This window comes from Podarcis muralis, chromosome 13 (genome assembly GCF_964188315.1).
Source record: "Podarcis muralis chromosome 13, rPodMur119.hap1.1, whole genome shotgun sequence".
Taxonomy (NCBI): Eukaryota; Metazoa; Chordata; class Lepidosauria; order Squamata; family Lacertidae; genus Podarcis; species Podarcis muralis.
This window is the reverse complement of record NC_135667.1, coordinates 18,543,643-18,561,831: the sequence shown is the minus strand read 5'-3', so window position 1 is coordinate 18,561,831 and position 18,189 is coordinate 18,543,643. Positions and strand designations below refer to the sequence as shown.

Below are 18,189 nucleotides of genomic sequence, written 5' to 3'. Positions count from 1 at the left end.
CAGGACCAAATACTTGCTTGGTGTGCTGCTTTGACAGGGTTTTCCTAGCCCGCCTACATTTTTCTGAAGGCTTGCCCTTTTCACTCACACCCAAAAACCTTTCTGCTTCATTTCATTGTAGCAGAGCTGCTCTTAAATCACTTCCTGTGAGCTCCAGGTGCAAACCTATTGCAAAAATGGGCTAAAAGAATCCTTTGATGGATTAATCCTTATCATTATGGTCCTCTTCCCCCAACAGCAACTACTCCATCCACAATCATTTTGCAGACAAATTGGAGAGCTTAGAATGCCAGACACATGGGAGGCAGGCAGAGAGACGGAAGGAGCAGGGTAGTTAGCTTGGAGAAAAGAAGATTAAACGAAGGCGTGATAACTGGTTTCAGATGCTTAAGAGGCAGATGGAACGCATGAAGGAAAACAGAGGGAATGAACACCCCTTCACTTCTGAACTGTGAAAAAAAGTATTGTGCTTTTGAATTGGGCTGGGTCAGTTTGGCTTTACACATCACAACAGCAATGCCTAAAACAAGCCAGGTTGTGGCAACTACTTCAAAAAACAGGTTCAGAACATAATTAAAGGGCATTGATTTCTTTCATTTATTAGATTTTAAAAGGTGGTGTTATTAGTATCATCATCAACATACTCATTGTTCATGATGTTTTGCAAAGCGTAAGAGATCAAGTTTCTGCCCCAAGGAATTTACAATCTATCACACTTTCATGATATGTAATGATTTGGAGGGAAAGGGTTTAAAACACTGGGCTGTTGTTTAATAAAAAGGCAACTTGATGAAGAGAGGAGAGGATTCTTGGTCATGGCAACGGCAACGCACGGATTTATGCACCACTAATTTATTTTAAATAACATTTACTCACCTTATGCTTACATATTCCATTAAAAACAGTGTTACGGAAAAGTAAAGAAGACAGTGCAGTTATTAAAAACAGTAAAATAGCAGAAAACGACAAAATACTAAGCAGCAATAAAATGGCAAAAAAGTGTTCAAATCAATTAGCAGCATTAAGCAACTAATACAGCTGTGCAACCACTTCAGATGAATCTCAAACCAAAGCAAGCCTTGTCTGAAGTGAGTCAAGACAGCTCCAGATTGGTCAGAAGTGAGTTTGATTGATACAAAGTGGTTTGGACCAATCCAGAGCATAAAACACTCTCTAAGAAAGCCAGACAGCCTGTCTCCAAAGTGTTTCAAAACAACACCAAATAAGAAGAATGTAAGGGCGGGGAAAGGGGAAGCAGGAGAGCCAACACTTTTCCCATCAGTGTTTATGGGGAGGAGTAGAGAAGTGTTAACCATTGTTCTCACTGCCTTTCACTAATTGGTAAGCTCTCTGAACACTAGAAAGTATTTGATAGCTTTTGCTGCATTGTATTTTGCTTATTCTTCAGTTTCCTACTCAGTCTTTCTTTCGTGTGTGTGTATATATACCTGTTTGTTTTCCAACCTTTCCTAATCAATCCCTCTCCCATCCTCAGTCACTTGTTCAGTTTATATTTTGTTAATCCTTCAGTTCATACCAGTACCCTACCTTTCTTATTTAACTGTTGGTTGCGAGTCCTTTCCCAATCATTCCCAGTTCCATCCTTACTCTTAAAAATAAAAACAGTTTGTTGTCTTAGTCTTACTATTGACTCGGGCTGTGTCACTTCCCGGATCCCTATCGCCTACAATTTTGGTACAAGTTTTTTTTTAGCTTGGGTATTCGTTTTATTTGCAGCCATGTTCTGTTTTCTGTGTCTGCCTTTTTTAGTACTTTGGCTTGAGCGTGTGTGCCAGAAAGTCTTATAAGTACATTGTACACAGTCAGTGCACAAGCATACAGTGAGTGTATAAATATTGAAGTTTTAGCACTAGCATGAGACATCTACTCGTAGTTATTGGGCGTGAGGCTTGCATGCCCCTCTGCACAGTTTTGACCCTTGCCTGTTTAGGCAAATGCCTGAAGACGGCTACAGTGTATAAATGCAAAGATGCCCAATGTTGGGGCTTTCCCTGAAAATGACACACAGATTATAATCCTGTCCTTCCGATATGAAAATGAGCCATCACCCTGCAGCTCAAAAAATAGTCCAGTGATACAGTCTCAATACAGAGCTCCAGAGACTGATCAGATTGTACCAACTCTGGTTCAAAACAACAAAAAAAAAAGGCTGAAAAGGGGGGGGCGGGGGAGTTTTAAAGCAGGCATGTCCAAAGCCCGTTTCGGGGGCCTAATCCTGCCCACCAGTCAATCTAATCCAGTCCCTGTGGCAGTATATGTCTTGGGGTAAAATTATAAAGGGGAAAAAAAGCTCAGCAACGTTGGTCAGCCCTCGCGCATGTTCACTTCAAATCTGGCCCTCTTTGAAAAAAGTTTGGGCACCCCTGGTTTAAAGAAATGGAAATGAAAGAGTGCCAGTTATATCTGGACACATTCCCAGTTTAGAAATGAGGCACCAGTTTTTCACAGCAGGAGGGTAATGACTTAGCCAGGCAGCCATGGCAGGGAAACGGACTCTCTCCATCAAACGGAAACTAGACGCCTGTCTAAAAGAGACAGAAGATGGAAGGGCTTGATTTGGATGTCCCTCTTGGCTTTAATCACAGCTTTTCTCATACACTTTGGTTCTGCATCCAGTTGTCTGCACAAGCTTAGCACAATGATATAGACAGGCTAGACAACTGCCTAGGAGGACATAAATCAAAGGCACCACCTGGTGCAGGCTGTACTCCGTTCCCAATTTGTGGGAGAGAGCTCCTGCCCACCTCCCACCCCTGGAAGCAAAAAATCTTGAGCCCTTATTATGCCCAGGAGAGAGAGGGAAAGGACAGATAGTTAATTAGACAGATAGATAGACATGGACGCTGTGATATCTGTTTCTAGAAATTAAGGAGAGATGGCGCTGTGGGTAAAAGCCTCAGCGCCTAGGGCTTGCCGATCGAAAGGTCGGCGGTTCGAATCCCCGCGGCGGGGTGCGCTCCCGTTGCTCGGTCCCAGCGCCTGCCAACCTAGCAGTTCGAAAGCACTCCCGGGTGCAAGTAGATAAATAGGGACCGCTTACTGGCGGGAAGGTAAACGGCGTTTCCGTGTGCGGCTCTGGCTCGCCAGAGCAGCGATGTCACGCTGGCCACGTGACCCGGAAGTGTCTCCGGACAGCGCTGGCCCCCGGCCTCTTGAGTGAGATCGGCGCACAACCCCAGAGTCTGTCAAGACTGGCCCGTAAGGGCAGGGGTACCTTTACCTTTACCTTTACATTTCTAGAGGCTGGGACTCTAGACAATCTAAAAAGAAACACCATATTACAGTGGTACCTCGGGTTACATACGCTTCAGGTTACAGACTCTGCTAACCCAGAAATAGTGCTTCAGGTTAAGAACTTTGCTTCAGGATGAGAACAGAAATTGTGCTCTGGCGGCGCAGCAGCAGTGGGAGGCCCCATTAGCTAAAGTGGTGCTTCAGGTTAAGAACAGTTTCAGGTTAAGTACGGACCTCCGGAACGAATTAAGTACTTAACCTGCGGTACCACTGTACTGTATATGGATTCGTGATGAGAGAAATGCACACTGTGCCTCCTCAGGGGAAACTTTAACCATTTCTTACTTCAAATGTTCTGGAGCTCAGTCCTGTCACTGAAAACCAATGCAGCTCGAGTGAATAGCACATTTATATTTCTGTCTGCTCTGTTTTTATTTTTCTGATTTTTTTCTAATAATATTGTAATGATTTTTAAGCCAACTGTTTTCTTTCCATTAACCTTTTCTTTGTTTCTGTTAGTATATTTATGGGTACTTCCAAATGGGTGTTTGCTGTGGGATCAGTGCTCCTCATGAATGTATTTTATTTTATTATCATTATTTTTTGCAGAATCCACACAATGTCATGTGCACCAAAATGCCAGCCTATATTCCCCACCCCAACAAACTTCAATTTAATCTGGATCTTCCCTTTCTGGTGAAAATCTGATAAATTAAAAAACAAAACAAAAACCCCACTGCTTACCTACTACCCATCTGTAATACCTCAGCAACCTGTTTTACAACCCACCTGGAAGCACCCTATGCTATTAACCTATTGCAAGCAACCTGGTCATTGTTTGGTAGGAAGTAGTGACCCGAAGATTAAATTTATATAGGAATCAATTTCAGTCTCCAACTTTTCCAAACCTGTGTTTAGTTAGCTCCATTTCCACATCAGGTGGTTTTTTTTAAGTCTGTATGGAAATTTGTGCACAGTATCATGTATATTTATCATGCTAGCATTCTTGTATGTATTTTGCCTAATATACACATTTTAAAGAAACCTTTCCTAATACAATTAATTTTTGTGTACACTTTCCTTTACACTTTTTTTTGCATTTTGCAAATTTCAAAGGATAGCTGTGTTTCGGTTTTCCTATGAATGCAGAAAGTGTGAATCAGAGAGATTCAAAGGGAAAATGTGAGCTATTTGAATTTCTCCACCATCTCTAAACATGAGTACTGCTTCCAGACTGAATGAGTTAGCTATTGGCCTCCTCCTGTGACTTGACCCAGTTGCTTGAGTAATCTAACACCATTTGGTTTGCCAGCAGTCTTTCTACATCAGCTTTCTCTCTTTGGCACACTGGAACCACCAGGGCTGCATTGGTTAATCTGTGGGGACCAGCAGACAGGCAATTCTTTGCTATGGAACAGGGCAATAAGGGTGATTGTTGTTGGTGCCGTGACTTCGTCTTTCCTTCGAGCGGCAAGTTTCTTCATGCGTGGCGTGAAAGCACGAAGGAAAATGTGTGAGTGATGTGTATCCCCAGTGTCTCATGCCAGGAGGAGCTTGAACCAACTCCCCATAGACAAGATTCACAAGCTGTTCCTGTAGTACAGGGATGGGTAACTTTTCCAGCTGTTGCTGCACTACAACTCCCATCATCTCAGACCATTGGCTATGCTGGCCAGGGCTGATGGGAGGAGGTCCAACACCATCTGGAGGACCACAGGTTCCTATAGCCCAAGAATATGCTTCTCAGCATAGGGAATGTATGAACATCCTCCCATATAAACCAGTAATGCTGCTAGATTAACCAGTGGTCCATCTAACTGAGCAGCAGCACTAGGACTGGCAGTAGCTCTCTAGGATCTGAAGCAAGAGATTTTTCCTCATCCCAGTATCCTTTCTCACCCAGCACTGCCAGGGATAAAATGTGGGATGCTCTGTCACTGATCTATAGTCACTTCTCATATGAGACACCAGAAGCATGTTAGGAAGACATACGATTGAAGCACACACCTCATACTCTGCTTTCATGTTATGTATTTTCTTATCCTAAGATGTAATGCCAGCAGCAGAATACAAAATGAGCTAAAGAACTGACTCCTTTCCCCATTGTGTAGGTTCTAATGAAGACCCTGGTTATGGCCTACAGCAGCCATTGAAAACAGAGCTTGCTGAAGATGAAGGGTGAGGTGGTAGAGTTGAAAGGATATAGGAAGAGGATAAACTCTACAAGATTTGAAATGTTTTTTTGAAGTCTGGAGAAAGTTCAGATAGGAAACCTGTAAGAAAGCATATTGTCAAAGCAGAGAGATAGAGCAGAAGAGGCAGAGAGCTATTATTTCCAAAGAGAATACTTTATTGCAGAATCACTAGGGCTCCTTGTCATTGATAGAAGCTTCTGAGAGATGATTTAAACAAAGGTGATATGACCTAGGTTCTGCCACTCCATAAATGAAATTCACATTTGGTGTCTGGTGAACTCCAGTCCTAGAGCTGCAACGCTTTACTGGATTTCTGAAGAATTAGATTTGTCTGATATCCAGCTATATGAATGACCTTTGACAGCTGTGGCCCTCCCATTCTCTTTTTCAAGTTGAGCAATATCTGAAGAAGAATGAGGGTTAGAATAACAAAAACCTCTCAAACGTCTGAGGATTTTTAAAGCATGCTTCAGCATTAATTATCTAACAAGTACTTATTTGGGAAGCAGCTGGTGGCAAAGCTAATCAACATAAGGTGAGTAAATTAGCGGCAAGGGCCAAAAACGGATATATAATAAACACAGCAGCAGCAGGGCAACAATTAAAAGCAGCAATACAAACATAAAAGGTTATTTTAAAAACTCAGGAAAATAGAACTTCATTTATTTATTATTTTTATATTCTGCCTTTCCTCCAATAAGCTCAAGGCAGCATACACAGTTGTCTTTCACATATAAATTTTATCATCACAACATTGTTAGGTAGGTTAGGCTAAGACAACTACTGGCCCAAGGTCACTAGTGAGGTTATGGCGGGTGAGGTGTGTGTGTGGGGGTGAACCTCAGTTTCCCCCATTCTAGTCTGACACTCTTAACTACAACATCACGAATCTTTGTTTTGTTTTTTTGTTTTGTTTTTAATTGGGCTAACAGCTGCAGCAAAAATACACATCAGGCTGGCACAATAAAAATAAAGAGCTGAGCACACGTAGAATAAAATAAAACCCATTACTGTCATAGGCAGGATCATAGCTGTCAACTTTTCTCTTTTCTCATGAGGAATCCTATTCGGAATAAGGGACTTTCCCTTTAAAAAAGGGAAAAGTTGACAGCTACGGGCAGGATTAATCTTAAAGACATAATATCACATATTTTTGAATCAACCCTAATCTACTGACAAGCAGAGAGAGGTGACACCAGCTCTTATTTTTACTGCTGCCTATTCAAAACTGCATTCCAGGACCAATTCACACATACATAGCTATCACTTGTTTGTTGCACAGTTAATGTATAAAAGTCTTTCCAGAATGGTATGGTCTGGAGGCACATGATGCCGTCACCTTGCTGAAGCTAAGCAGGTCTGGGTCTAGTTTGTGCTTGGATGAGAGACTGCCTGGGAACCACATGTACGTATGCTGTACTGTGTTGTGCTCTGTGAATGTGGAATATAAATGTAACAAAAAACATTGATCATAGAATAACTGAGAGCTGAGAAATTCAGCAACGTCTATTTATATGTGACCCAACAAAGTCCCCACAAGAATAGGCGATGCAACCCCAAACCTGAGTATTGTACTCAAAGTAGGGTCATTAAGCACACATTTAATATGCTATTAAAGATCCATAAGAAAACATGCACTTGAAGCAAAATTAAACTTACCAAGTCAGTGGAAAAACTGAAGTATAAACGGGCTTCAAAGCAATAATGTCGAAGCGAAGCAGGTTCAAATTCCAGTTAGAAGTCAAATCTCTCCAGTAAAAACTGCTCCACATTATTTTGACTCTGGCCTTCACCATCACCTGTACGAGATTTCACTTCATTGTGTTTGAGATGTAATCATGAAGGATCATTCATATCTTCTTCAGCTGCAGACAAAAAGGTACTGTTCACATGTTTTGAATACTGGAACTTAGCATCTAATGCACATGAACAAATAATACGGGACACAAACCAAAACCTCCAAAGGATAGGCTGTCAATAAGACTTCCAAATAAAGAGAGTTGTTCATTTGCATAGAATAAATACCCGTGGGGGAGTGGCAGGCTTTTATGCTGACCAAAACACAATCATTAAAATATCTGTACATTCTTACAAATATGCATAGGTTGGGAGCCTGTGGCCACGTCCCTGCTATCCATGGGCAAGAGGAAGGATTTATTTTATTTATTAAATATATATATATTTATATACTACCCTGTAATAAAAGATCAGGGCAGTCTGCAAACATAAAATATAAAAATAATTTACATAGAGCAAACGACTGGCTAGTCAATAGATTTTAAATGGCTGCATCAGCCTGTCGGCCCATCAAAATTCAAGGGCATTTTTCAGCCAGACAAAAATATTCAGCGAGGGTGCAAAGCCATGCCTAGGGATGTGGTGGAGTGTGAGGAGACTCCCAAGGGCCAGACAAAGAAGCTTGGGGGGGGCTGCATTTGGCCCCCCAGGCTCCTGAAGCAGCAGGAGGTGACAGGCAGCAACAGGTTTGCAGCTGCCATTTTAATTCCTCACAATCCCACCACCACCACCAAGCACCACTCTGGGGCATTGTGGGAAATTTAAATGGTGGGTACCCAGACCTAGCCACCTGCCAAGCCTGCTTTACTCCACAGTCCCCCTTAGACCATCAATAGGCACAGGAAGCTGCCTTAGGTTGTCTTGACTGGGCAAGATGGTGCGCGACCTGCCTCAGGTGGAAGAATCTGGGGGCATCATTAGAGATATCTTTTTTCTGTTCAGTAGTATATGCATGCTATTAATAAAACTAAAGTCCAACATATTTTAACGAGAGTGTTTGTTATTAATTATAATTATTACCATAATGGGGATGGGTGCCTGGAGCATGTCTGACTGAGGGAAAGAAATCAGCATGAGGTTTCTGTGGCAACTCCAGACGATTGATTCTGACCTCAGAAAAATGCCCTGCACTAAGGCTGCTTTCTTGTTTCCTTTTTAATTTTCAAAATTGGTAGAACTCCTCTATCCCCATAAAGCAAACAGGAGGAGTCACAAGGTTAAAAAAAGGATCACAAGTAGTATATGAACAAGGAGTCAGCTAGTAAGAAGGCACCATTGTGTGTCGCAGCTGCTACACCCGTGAGGTGTAATGATTTTGAGTGTTAGATTTACATTCAAAGCAGTGGTTCCCAAACTGTAGTCATGAACCACCAGGGGTCCACGAGGCTCATTCAGGTGGTCTGTGGTGTGTCTGTGGGTTTGTGGCTGGATATGGGAGACGGCACGTCCATCCTATTAAATATTCATATTGATTTTCAGTTGTATATTTATTGCTTCTTTCATTTCTTATATTGTATTACAATTTGAATTATATGGAACTGCAATTGCTGCAATGGGCAGAAAAAAATCATTAAGTGGTCGTCGTCGTCCCCCCAGGCCCTCAGGAATTTTGAAGTGGCTCATGGGAGTAGGTTAAATTTGGCAACCATGGATCTAGAGGGACCTGGGTTCAAGCCCAGTCCTTAGCCACAAAGCTTATTCGGTGATGTTGAAAACCGTCTCTTTAAAGCAAATTTGGGTTTTCTGCGGATTGCCATTTTTCAGTAAAGAGGAAGTTTTCGCTGGGAAAACTCTGGAGCGAAACAAAGCGTGGTTGCACACGGAGCTTTAAAATGTGGGCCATGGTGTAAAAAAACATGGAGGAAATTTAAGTGTGGATGGACCCTGAGCCCCAAACTGCTTCCTGGGTTTGTTGTGAGGATGAAAGGGACACACAGACACATTCGCACACCTGGCTCTTGGCCCTGAGTTCTTTCAAGGAAGGATAGGATTAAAAATACATCAAGCAAATCAATCATGGATTAGCGAAATGGACAACCAGGCCTCACTGGAATAGGGTGTAGCTTGATGGCTTACATCTGGCCGAAAGCCAGGACTCCTGGATTGTCCAGCAGAAGAAAGTGAAATCAAGGGAGTTGCAGCAACCATTTGTGGTTGCTGTGGGAAGGAACTGGGGCTTGGTGTGACATAATGGGAAGGCCGAGAGCCAGGGCCCCTATATTCAGCTGTCTCCCACGGTTGGGTCCAGGAGCGATTGGTTTCTTTCTTAGCCTGACAGGGTTGAGTGACTGTGCTGTAACTCAATCATCGGCTTGGGCTGGTGGGCCACAGCTTGGAGCGCAGCCCAGAAAACAGGGATTGGAGCCAATTACTTGGCTAATACTCCTGGCTTATCTCCCTGTAACCAGAGCCATCCCTGCGTTTTGCTGAGCTAGGCCTGACTCTGAGTAACTAACCACTGGAAGACATGTCTGGAAAGTGTGCACATGGCAATCATATGCAAGTTTGCTGGCGTGTAATACGTTTTGTTTTTTAAAGTCATTGATGGAGTTGTCTTGGGCAAAGCACTATATTTCAGCAGTCTACCTCAGCATTGCTCTCGGCTCACTGACAAAGCTTTACAAACAAAATTGGTGTCTGAGGAAAGGAAGTGGGGCTAATATCCCGCCCCCCGCGCCGCCATCCGTATGCTCAAACTGTGTGAGCCAGTTCATATAATCTGTTATGTACTGAAGTTCTCACCCTGGGCCAGCAGGGGGATACTGTAGATAAGTTTTCACTCAGGTCCGCATATGCAAATAAGGGATTGAGTGACGTTCAGTGATTGAATAGTTACAGAAAGTGGTTACTGTTGCGTTGTAGAGGAGCTCTATATAAGCAGGCTGGCTGAACCCTTCAGTTCAGTTCTGTTCTGGCTTGTGAATAAACAAGAGCTGTTTGAAGAATCGCTGTGTCGTCTGATATGTCCACCCACAACTTAACATAATCAACAAATCAAATTGTAAAGTCTTTCCACGGCTGTTCGATGTCAGGGTGCAAATTTCTATTGGGAGAGAGACAGGGAAATGCGTCCCTGTTAATTTTCCTCTGCCTCTCAGCAGCTTTTGATACCATCAACCATGGTATCCTTCTGGAGCAGCTGTCTGAGTTATGAGTGTGTGGCACTGCTTTGCAGTGGGTCCGATCCTACTTTGATGGTCATTTCCAGAGGGTGGTATACAAACGTACCCTTTTCTCCAATCTATTTATTTGGTGGTAATGGTGGCTCCAGCGAAGGCAGCAAGCGAAGGAGGATGGGTTTCCCCTTCTTCCTCTGTTGTCTGGTGTTCTGCTATGCAAGTAGCTGCTGGGAAATTTATTTTCCCAAGGACAACTGTAGTGCTTGAAACTCAGCAAGCAATTCAGATTGATTGCCATCACTAATCTCCATTCTTCCATTGCCCTTATATAATTTTAATATAATACGGTGTGTGCCTTGAACTCTCCCCAGTTCTAGAGGACAGTTAGATAAGACATCACTGCTTTTCAGGGTGGGATAACTCACCATTTAATAATTAGAACTGACATCGGAAAATTAATTTTGGGCCAGAGTACAATTCTGAACCAAATTCAATTTAGTCTAGTTAGCCTGGGGGCGGAGTTGAGGAGAGATCTGAAAGTATACTGTATTCTCTAATTCAGCGTTGTTTTTGTACATTCCAAATAAATTTTCCTGGACCAAGCATATGTTCAGAGATGCCGTTCTTTCATTTTTTTAATAGTCTATGTTGTCCAGGACCAGTACCACATTTGAGGGAGCCCTTGGCAAATTGCCCTCTTTTGGGGCTCCTTCTACATTGATAGGACCCCAGTGGTGTGCTTAGCTGGTGGTGACAGTGGCAGGCAGTCATTTTAATTTCTCAGAGTGCCCCAAAGCGACACTGCATTGAGATTGCTCTGAGAATATAAAATGGCCGCCTGCCACTGGCAGGTGCAAGGCAACTAGGGGAGGCACTTGTAGCAGTAGTGGGCCTTGTCAGAACACTATGGGCCACATCCTGCTCTACACACTTGTTAAACATATCAGGCCCAGCCACACTATTAATATATTGCGTATACATCTTGCAACTACATGTGATGTTGTGCCGGACCATAACCTTCCTCTCTTTCCCTGCCTTCCTTTGAATATAACCCTACTGGTCAAAAACCTAGAGGCAGCTGTTATTGGGGAGAACCAGGGAGCCAGTAGACTTAACATTGAGCATTTTTGTGAGCACAATTATAATTCCTGTAAATGTCTCACACATGCATGCATGCACATTCTCTCTCACTCAACCACATGGTGCACTTGCTCCCCATACCCTGGGGCTACCTGGAATTTGTCCAGCTGCAAAGGCTGCAGTAATTGCTAGCTCTTCTCTCTCTGGGGACATAATTAAATCCACTCCACCAGGCAATGTAAAATCTCGGAAAGGACAATCCCTGAGGCCTGAGAGGCAAGGAATCTTTCTTTGCCCCCAAAACCTCTGCTTTGGTTGCCATGTTCTAGAAATTGTCTCCTTCCTGAGCAAAGTGTGTGTACATAACGTTGGCTAATTACCTTAACTCCCGAGTTTCTCAACAATATCCCTATATGACGCTTAAAATCTATATCCACCAGCAAATATGGTGGGAATTTGGAAAATCTAGGCATCTATCCGTTTCTAAGTTACCACAGAACTGTGCAGCATTTTAAGAAATCATGATATGCTCTCTGCTTTTTGCTTTGAAAGGCTTCTCCAGATGACCTGTTCAACCTGTTTTGCTTGCACAAATCTTATTGTGCCTGTTCTTTCTTGAGCATTCATTCTGACTTGTTTGCAGCGAGGTTATAGAATCACAGAACTGTAGAGTTGGAAGGGACCGTGAGGGACATCTAGTCCAACCCCCTGCAATGCAGGAATTTTCTGCCTAACGTGGGGCTCGAAATCACGAGCCTGAGATCAAGATGCTCATCATGAGCTATCCCAGAGCCAATGTTGTATGTTGCGAAATTAGCAGATGCACTGCAAATATGAGCATGTGTAGTCTATAATAACCTCCTAACAGTTCGACTCCACCCCCAAAGGCACACTCTTCCATTGTCTCCTGAGACAGGCAGATGCCAACTAGTTTATAATGTATACAACTGTAGGAAAAAGGGACTGTCACAACATTTGTGGTTAAACAAACTGAGCTATTTTCCGCTCACATATTATATTTTAGCTCCACATGTATGTATATAATAATAATAATTTACGTGGTATGCTGGCCTATCAATTTATTGTCACATGGATTTTACTCCTTACGTCTTCATCAGCCACTGGTTTCGAGCAAGTTTCACTGCAAGTTTGCCTATTTTATAACAATTCCTTGAGGCATCCAAGCAAAAAATTTATGTAACTCCCCTGCCAATGCAGAATTTGTTGACAGGGGCCGAAGAGCCTGCGCAGCCGAGGTGAGCTGTAATAGTCACTCAAAACAACTCCCTCTACGAGCATCTTATGGTGAACTGTCACCGGATCTGCCACCAGCCGGCAGAGAGCAGCTCCCAGGTGTCAAGATATAAGACTCAAGCCTTTCTGATGCTCGGTTACAAGTGTCAACACAGTGTTATAATATGCCAACGAAACAAAAAGTTGAAAGAGGTACTCATCGTACCAGTTAAGGATTAGAAGCAGTAATTATTTGGGGTTTACTTTTAAAGCCCGTGACCCAATTGCAAAGGCTTTGCAACAACCCACAGGTTGGGGAACTCTGCTCTAGGAGAACGGACCCACGGTGCATTTTGCTCTTGCGTTAAGCAAGAGAGAAAGCAGGCATATATATTTGCATTTTAACTTAAGCATCCTAGCTAGCGGCATTTTAGAGCAGTGAATTTGCATTCTTCTGTTCTCCACTACCTATGTCGCTCCAGACCGGACCACACCAGATTTTACTATGTGTTTGCAGCTTTTTGCAATTCCATTTAATTTATGTAACACCAATTTTTATGCTCCCCCCACCCCCTTGTAAATTAGAGTGTCTCTGATACAGGGATAATCTGACAAATTGGGTAAAACTGGGCTTCAAAGTGCTCCACTCAGGGTCACATACTATTTGTTTCTGTGTTTTGGGGTGGGTGGATCAATTGACACCTTCTGCTACTCCCCTTCCCATAACCACTATAATTCACTTATTTTCTATTTCTTTCAATCCATCAGATTTGCACAAAACCGGAAAACTATACCACCAGCAAAGCACATTTTAAAACAATTCTGCACCATATATATCTGGCACAAAGTGTGTGATGAGAATTTACAATAGCTTCCATTTATTTTCCCTCCTTCGCCTTCTGCTCTTGTTTTTTCAATGCCCTTTTCCTGCCTTCCTTTCAGAAGCCAACTGTTCTTATTTCAAATTCTTCACTACTGGGGAGAATGCTCACATCTTCCAGAGGACTACTAAAAAAGGTGAGTCCATCAACCCATTGAAAACAGGGTGCCATGTTGGCCCGTTGTGCAAAATCCCAGCAGGAACAAATTAAAAACGCCCGTGTTTATTATGTTATTATCCCACCATTCTGCCCAAGAGCTCAGAGTGGTTTACAAACTTAAATAAACTATCAATAAAACACAATTAAAACGATATATGACAATGGCCCTTTATGTCACTTCTAAACAGGATTCTTCAATGCTGGGGCAGCCAATCCTCTTAAAGGAATCCTAGATGAGAATAACAACAACAGCTTTATCTGAGCAGTTAACAAACAATATTTAAAGAGGCAAAGGGTCGGGGGGGGGGGTCTGGTACACATAGGCATTTGTATCTCCTCACCATCCAGGGTACTTTCCTCCAAGCAGGTGCCACCTGCCTGGGGGAAAAGCAACAGGAGAGACGGATTTTGAATTACCATATTTTTCTGTGTATAAGACTAGGTTTCCCCCCTAAAAAATAATGTCAAAAATTAGGGGGCATCTTATAATCTGGGACGCGGGTGGCGCTGTGGGTAAAAGCCTCAGCCCCTAGGGCTTGCCGATCGAAAGGTCGGCGGTTCGAATCCCTGCGGCGGGGTGCGCTCCCGTTGTTCGGTCCCAGCGCCTGCCAACCTAGCAGTTCGAAAGCACCCCCGGGTGCAAGTAGATAAATAGGGACCGCTTACTAGCGGGAAGGTAAACAGCGTTTCCGTGTGCGGCTCTGGCTCGCCAGAGCAGCGATGTCACGCTGGCCACGTGACCCGGAAGTGTCTCCAGACAGCGCTGGCCCCCGGCCTCTTGAGTGAGATGGGCGCACAACCCTAGAGTCTGTCAAGACTGGCCCGTACGGGCAGGGGTACCTTTACCTTTACCTTTTATACTCTGGGCCATCTCCCCCCCCCCCCATTTTCTTAAATATGAGTCTCCCAAAATAAGGGGCATCTTATACATGGGGGCTGCAGTATAGATGTAAAAATACGGTAACTGAATTGCCCGCCATTTTATGCTCATCCGTTTTACAGACTTTGGGTGTGAGGGGTAGGATAAGTAAATAATAAAAGTGACAGAACAAAGGAACGCTTCAGCTCACACAAAGACATGACCCTCCGCACCTCATTAGTCCTTTCTACCACACACGCCCTACGTGATACATGTACAGGGAAGGACCACTCTTGAAGAGCAAGAGTCTCTGCCATCACACACAGTGCATAGTGCAGGCTTTTGAGTTTCACAGAGCTCCTCCCTCAGGCAGGCCGTTCTACAAACTGAAACTCGAGGAGAAAACGGGGGTTAGTGCTGGGACTGCCACATGATTAAGGGAATCGCAGTCAGTGACCCACGTGTTTTCGTGAATGAATCCACTGAGCAATCATTTGGAAACACATACATTTTTGTTTTTCTTAAAAGCAAGAGGTCTGAAGCAACAGGCGCCCTTCCTTTTGTTTTTGCAGCATGTGTCATAGTGAACATCACCACAGTTAGAAGAGTGGGAGAAAGCAAGGGATTTTGCCCAGCACCTGCAGTTTTATACAAGTCCTTGAAGGCAAAATAACTTTCAGAAAATTAAAAAGATCTGCCCATGTTTTTGGTTGATTAGTCAATCCATCACTCCTGCCCTAGTTTAACAGGAGTGGGGTGGCGTGCTGCTGTCTAAAGCTTTTAAAAACTGTTAAGAATCTTAACCTTAAGCAGGCTATTTAGGTTAAGGCCCGTGCCTTGTTCAGAGGATCTCAGATTACACAGAGGCATGCTGGGAGAGACAAGCAGTGGTGGGCGGCTCTCCCTTCGAAAACATAAAATAACCTACAGTTAGCTGAATCTCTCTCTGGCATTCCTCCCCGTCTGCAGCCCAAGGTCCCTTCAGGCTGGTTTACCAAGCCGCTCTCCAGCTGCCCTGTCCCATCTCCTACACTTCCATTCTTATCGGGCCTCACTCAACACCACACCTCAGCCATGGCTGTTTATCACACAGCACATGATTGTGTGGCTGTGTGTCCCTGTAATGCCACAGAGGCCGAGCATTCCCTTCTGTGCCACACACACACACAGGAAGCAGGTCAAGTGGGTAATTGTGAATCCGTCACTCTCTGCGTCTACAAATGTCTGCTTTATCTCCCTCCTGCTGGCTTGGTTGGCACCGCTGTGTAGAACTGAACATCACGGCGGCCATTGTGTCCCTCGTCAGCATCACCCTAATGGCCATGGGGTCCCTCTGCATCACGGTGGCTCTGAGCAAAGGGGTTGAATTTCTCCTGAAACCAGCATCTTGCTTCTTTATCATCTCAGGTAAGGCAGCCCACCCTGCAAAACCTCCTTCCCTTGTTCAGGCCTGCTGCCCCAGCTGCTGCGTTCCTGAAAAACAAATGTCATTGCCAGGCAACCTCTTTATTGGGCATTTGTCCTAATTTGCTCGCACAAAATTAGCAGAGAGGTTACACGACCTTTTTTAAGTCGATGATGCCCATCTCATTTTACTCTGTGACATTTTTTAATCTATTTTATTCTCTTTCACTCTGTTGCATTTTTTATGTGCTTCCTATTTTGTTTGCTTGGCACTGGGCATCGAATGCAACAATAAAGATTGGGTATTTTTTCAGCAGGGAGGTTACACAATGCTGTCTGGTTTGGATCGTTCTTTTTTGTCCGTGCAGAGGTTATACAATGCTGCATCAAGCAATGGTTACCCTACGCCTTACTTTCCCATTGCTTTCCTTCATGAGTAAAGGGGGAGTGGACAGAAGCAGGTTTGTTGCAAAAGAACTTCAAGACTACTTTAATTGTGGAAACCTAAGCTTACTAAGCGGAGGGACATGGGTGGCACTGTGGCTTAAATTACAGAGCCTAGGACTTGCCGATCAGAAGGTCGGCGGTTCAAATCCCTGTGATGGAGTGAGCCCCCGTTTCACAGTCCCAGCTCCTGCCAACCTAGCAGTTTGAAAGCACGTCAGAGTGCAAGTAGATAAATAGGTACTGCTCCGGCGGGAAGGTAAACGGCATTTCCGTGCGCTGCTCAGGTTCTCCAGAAGCGGCTTAGTCATGCTGGCCACATGACCCGGAAGCTGTATGCCGGCTCCCTCGGCCAATAAAGCGAGATGAGTGCCGCAACCCCAGAGTCGGCCATGACAGGACCTAATGGTCAGGGGTCCCTTTACCTTTAAGCTTACTAAGCAGGACGGCTATGCTCTGCTTCCATGGCTGAAGGCAGTGATGCATCTGAATACTAGTTACTAGAAGCCATGGCGGGTTGCAAGGAAAATGCTCCTGTACTCAGGCCTGCTTGTGGGTTTCCTCCAGGCACTTGCCTGGCCACTGAGAGAACAGGATACTGTACTAGATGGGCCAAGCACCCAGAGTTAAGTGAGCGACTGGTGACAGTTAAAAGAAAGCACAACACAATGTACCTTCATGTGGTCCAGTTAACTCTAAGCCAAATGTCTATCCGGGAAACTTCCCATAGTCCTTTGTTTGCGGTCTTCGTTCACAACTAGAATTTGGGGAGGACGCCAGGGATGGGGCAGGGAGGTCGTCGAAACTCCAGGGACTGCCTTCTCACTTGTTCTCTCTCCCTCTCTAGGCATTATGGTGCTCGTATGTCTGGAGGTTTTCCGGCACTCGGTTCGGTGGCTTATCACCTCTGATGAGACCATCCCGCTGGAGTACGAGTATTCCTGGTCCGTGGCTTGTGCAGTGGCGGCTGGGGCTATCCTGATCTTTGGCGGAGGCTGTTTTATCCTTTTGTCCATCCCTGGCTTGCCCAAAAAGCCCTGGGAATACTGCATGAAAAGCCGCAGCAGCAGCAGCAACGCTTCCTAAAAACCGTCCGGGAGAGAATCCCAAAGTCTCTCTTTCTCTCATTCTGCCAACAAACACAATCATACACACACACACACACACACACACACACACACACAAAATATCACACACACAAACAAACAAACATACATATACCTCCACCCACCCCTAGGGGGCAGAAAGAACCGACCTTCTCCCTCCTACATGCCTGCCCTCTTTCTCCATCCTCTGGACTCAGTTTTTTCCCTTCCCTGTGTTGTGACTTGTAAATAGAACCTCTAGTGCTTGTTTTGTTTTAGATTGGCGGGAGGGGGGGCGGCTATGAGGAAAGGGCTCTGCTTGTGAATGAGGGGACAGCTGTGCTAATGAACTGAGAAATTACGAGGGGAGGGAGGATAAAGGGCTGTATTTTAAACCCGGTTTTTATAAATGGCTATTTATAGCTCAATGGAGGGGCCGTGTCTTGGACTCCTTTAAATCTACGCCATGCAGTCAAGCGTTAGATTCTTGTCTCAGTTCCCCCCCTTGAGTGATGTGCCACGCTGAGCAAAAATCCCAATCCTTCCCTTGTAAAACCGAGTTTCTTCCTTTTTCTTCTTCGTACAACCTCCAAGTACAAAAATTAAAAGCACCCTGTCCCCAACTGGCCCTATGACTCTTACACGGTGGCAAAAAGCCACACACAGGATCAGCCTAGA

The 18,189-nt window shown here is 44.3% G+C and overlaps 1 protein-coding gene and 1 long non-coding RNA gene across 3 annotated transcripts in view; one reads left to right on the top strand and one right to left on the bottom strand.

Annotated features, from left to right (window-relative positions):
* CACNG6 (calcium voltage-gated channel auxiliary subunit gamma 6) overlaps window positions 1–17,602 on the top strand; it is a 37,191-nt gene extending 19,589 nt beyond the window's left edge. The window contains exons 2-4 of the mRNA XM_028703619.2: window positions 13,622–13,696; window positions 15,848–15,985; window positions 17,274–17,602. Coding sequence (XP_028559452.1) covers window positions 13,622–13,696; window positions 15,848–15,985; window positions 17,274–17,512 — 452 coding nt within the window. The 3' untranslated portion in view covers window positions 17,513–17,602. The remainder of the gene's footprint in view (window positions 1–13,621; window positions 13,697–15,847; window positions 15,986–17,273) is intronic.
* On the bottom strand, window positions 5,616–15,678 carry LOC114582527 (uncharacterized). 2 transcript variants are annotated; one of them, XR_013390367.1, is made up of 3 exons: window positions 15,383–15,678; window positions 7,110–7,315; window positions 5,616–5,853 (listed from the first exon to the last, which is right to left on the bottom strand). It is a non-coding gene; the product is annotated as an uncharacterized LOC114582527 (long non-coding RNA). The 2 variants fall into 2 exon arrangements; XR_013390368.1 differs by having other exon boundaries at window positions 15,507–15,678.
* Window positions 17,603–18,189: the final 587 nt, after the last annotated feature.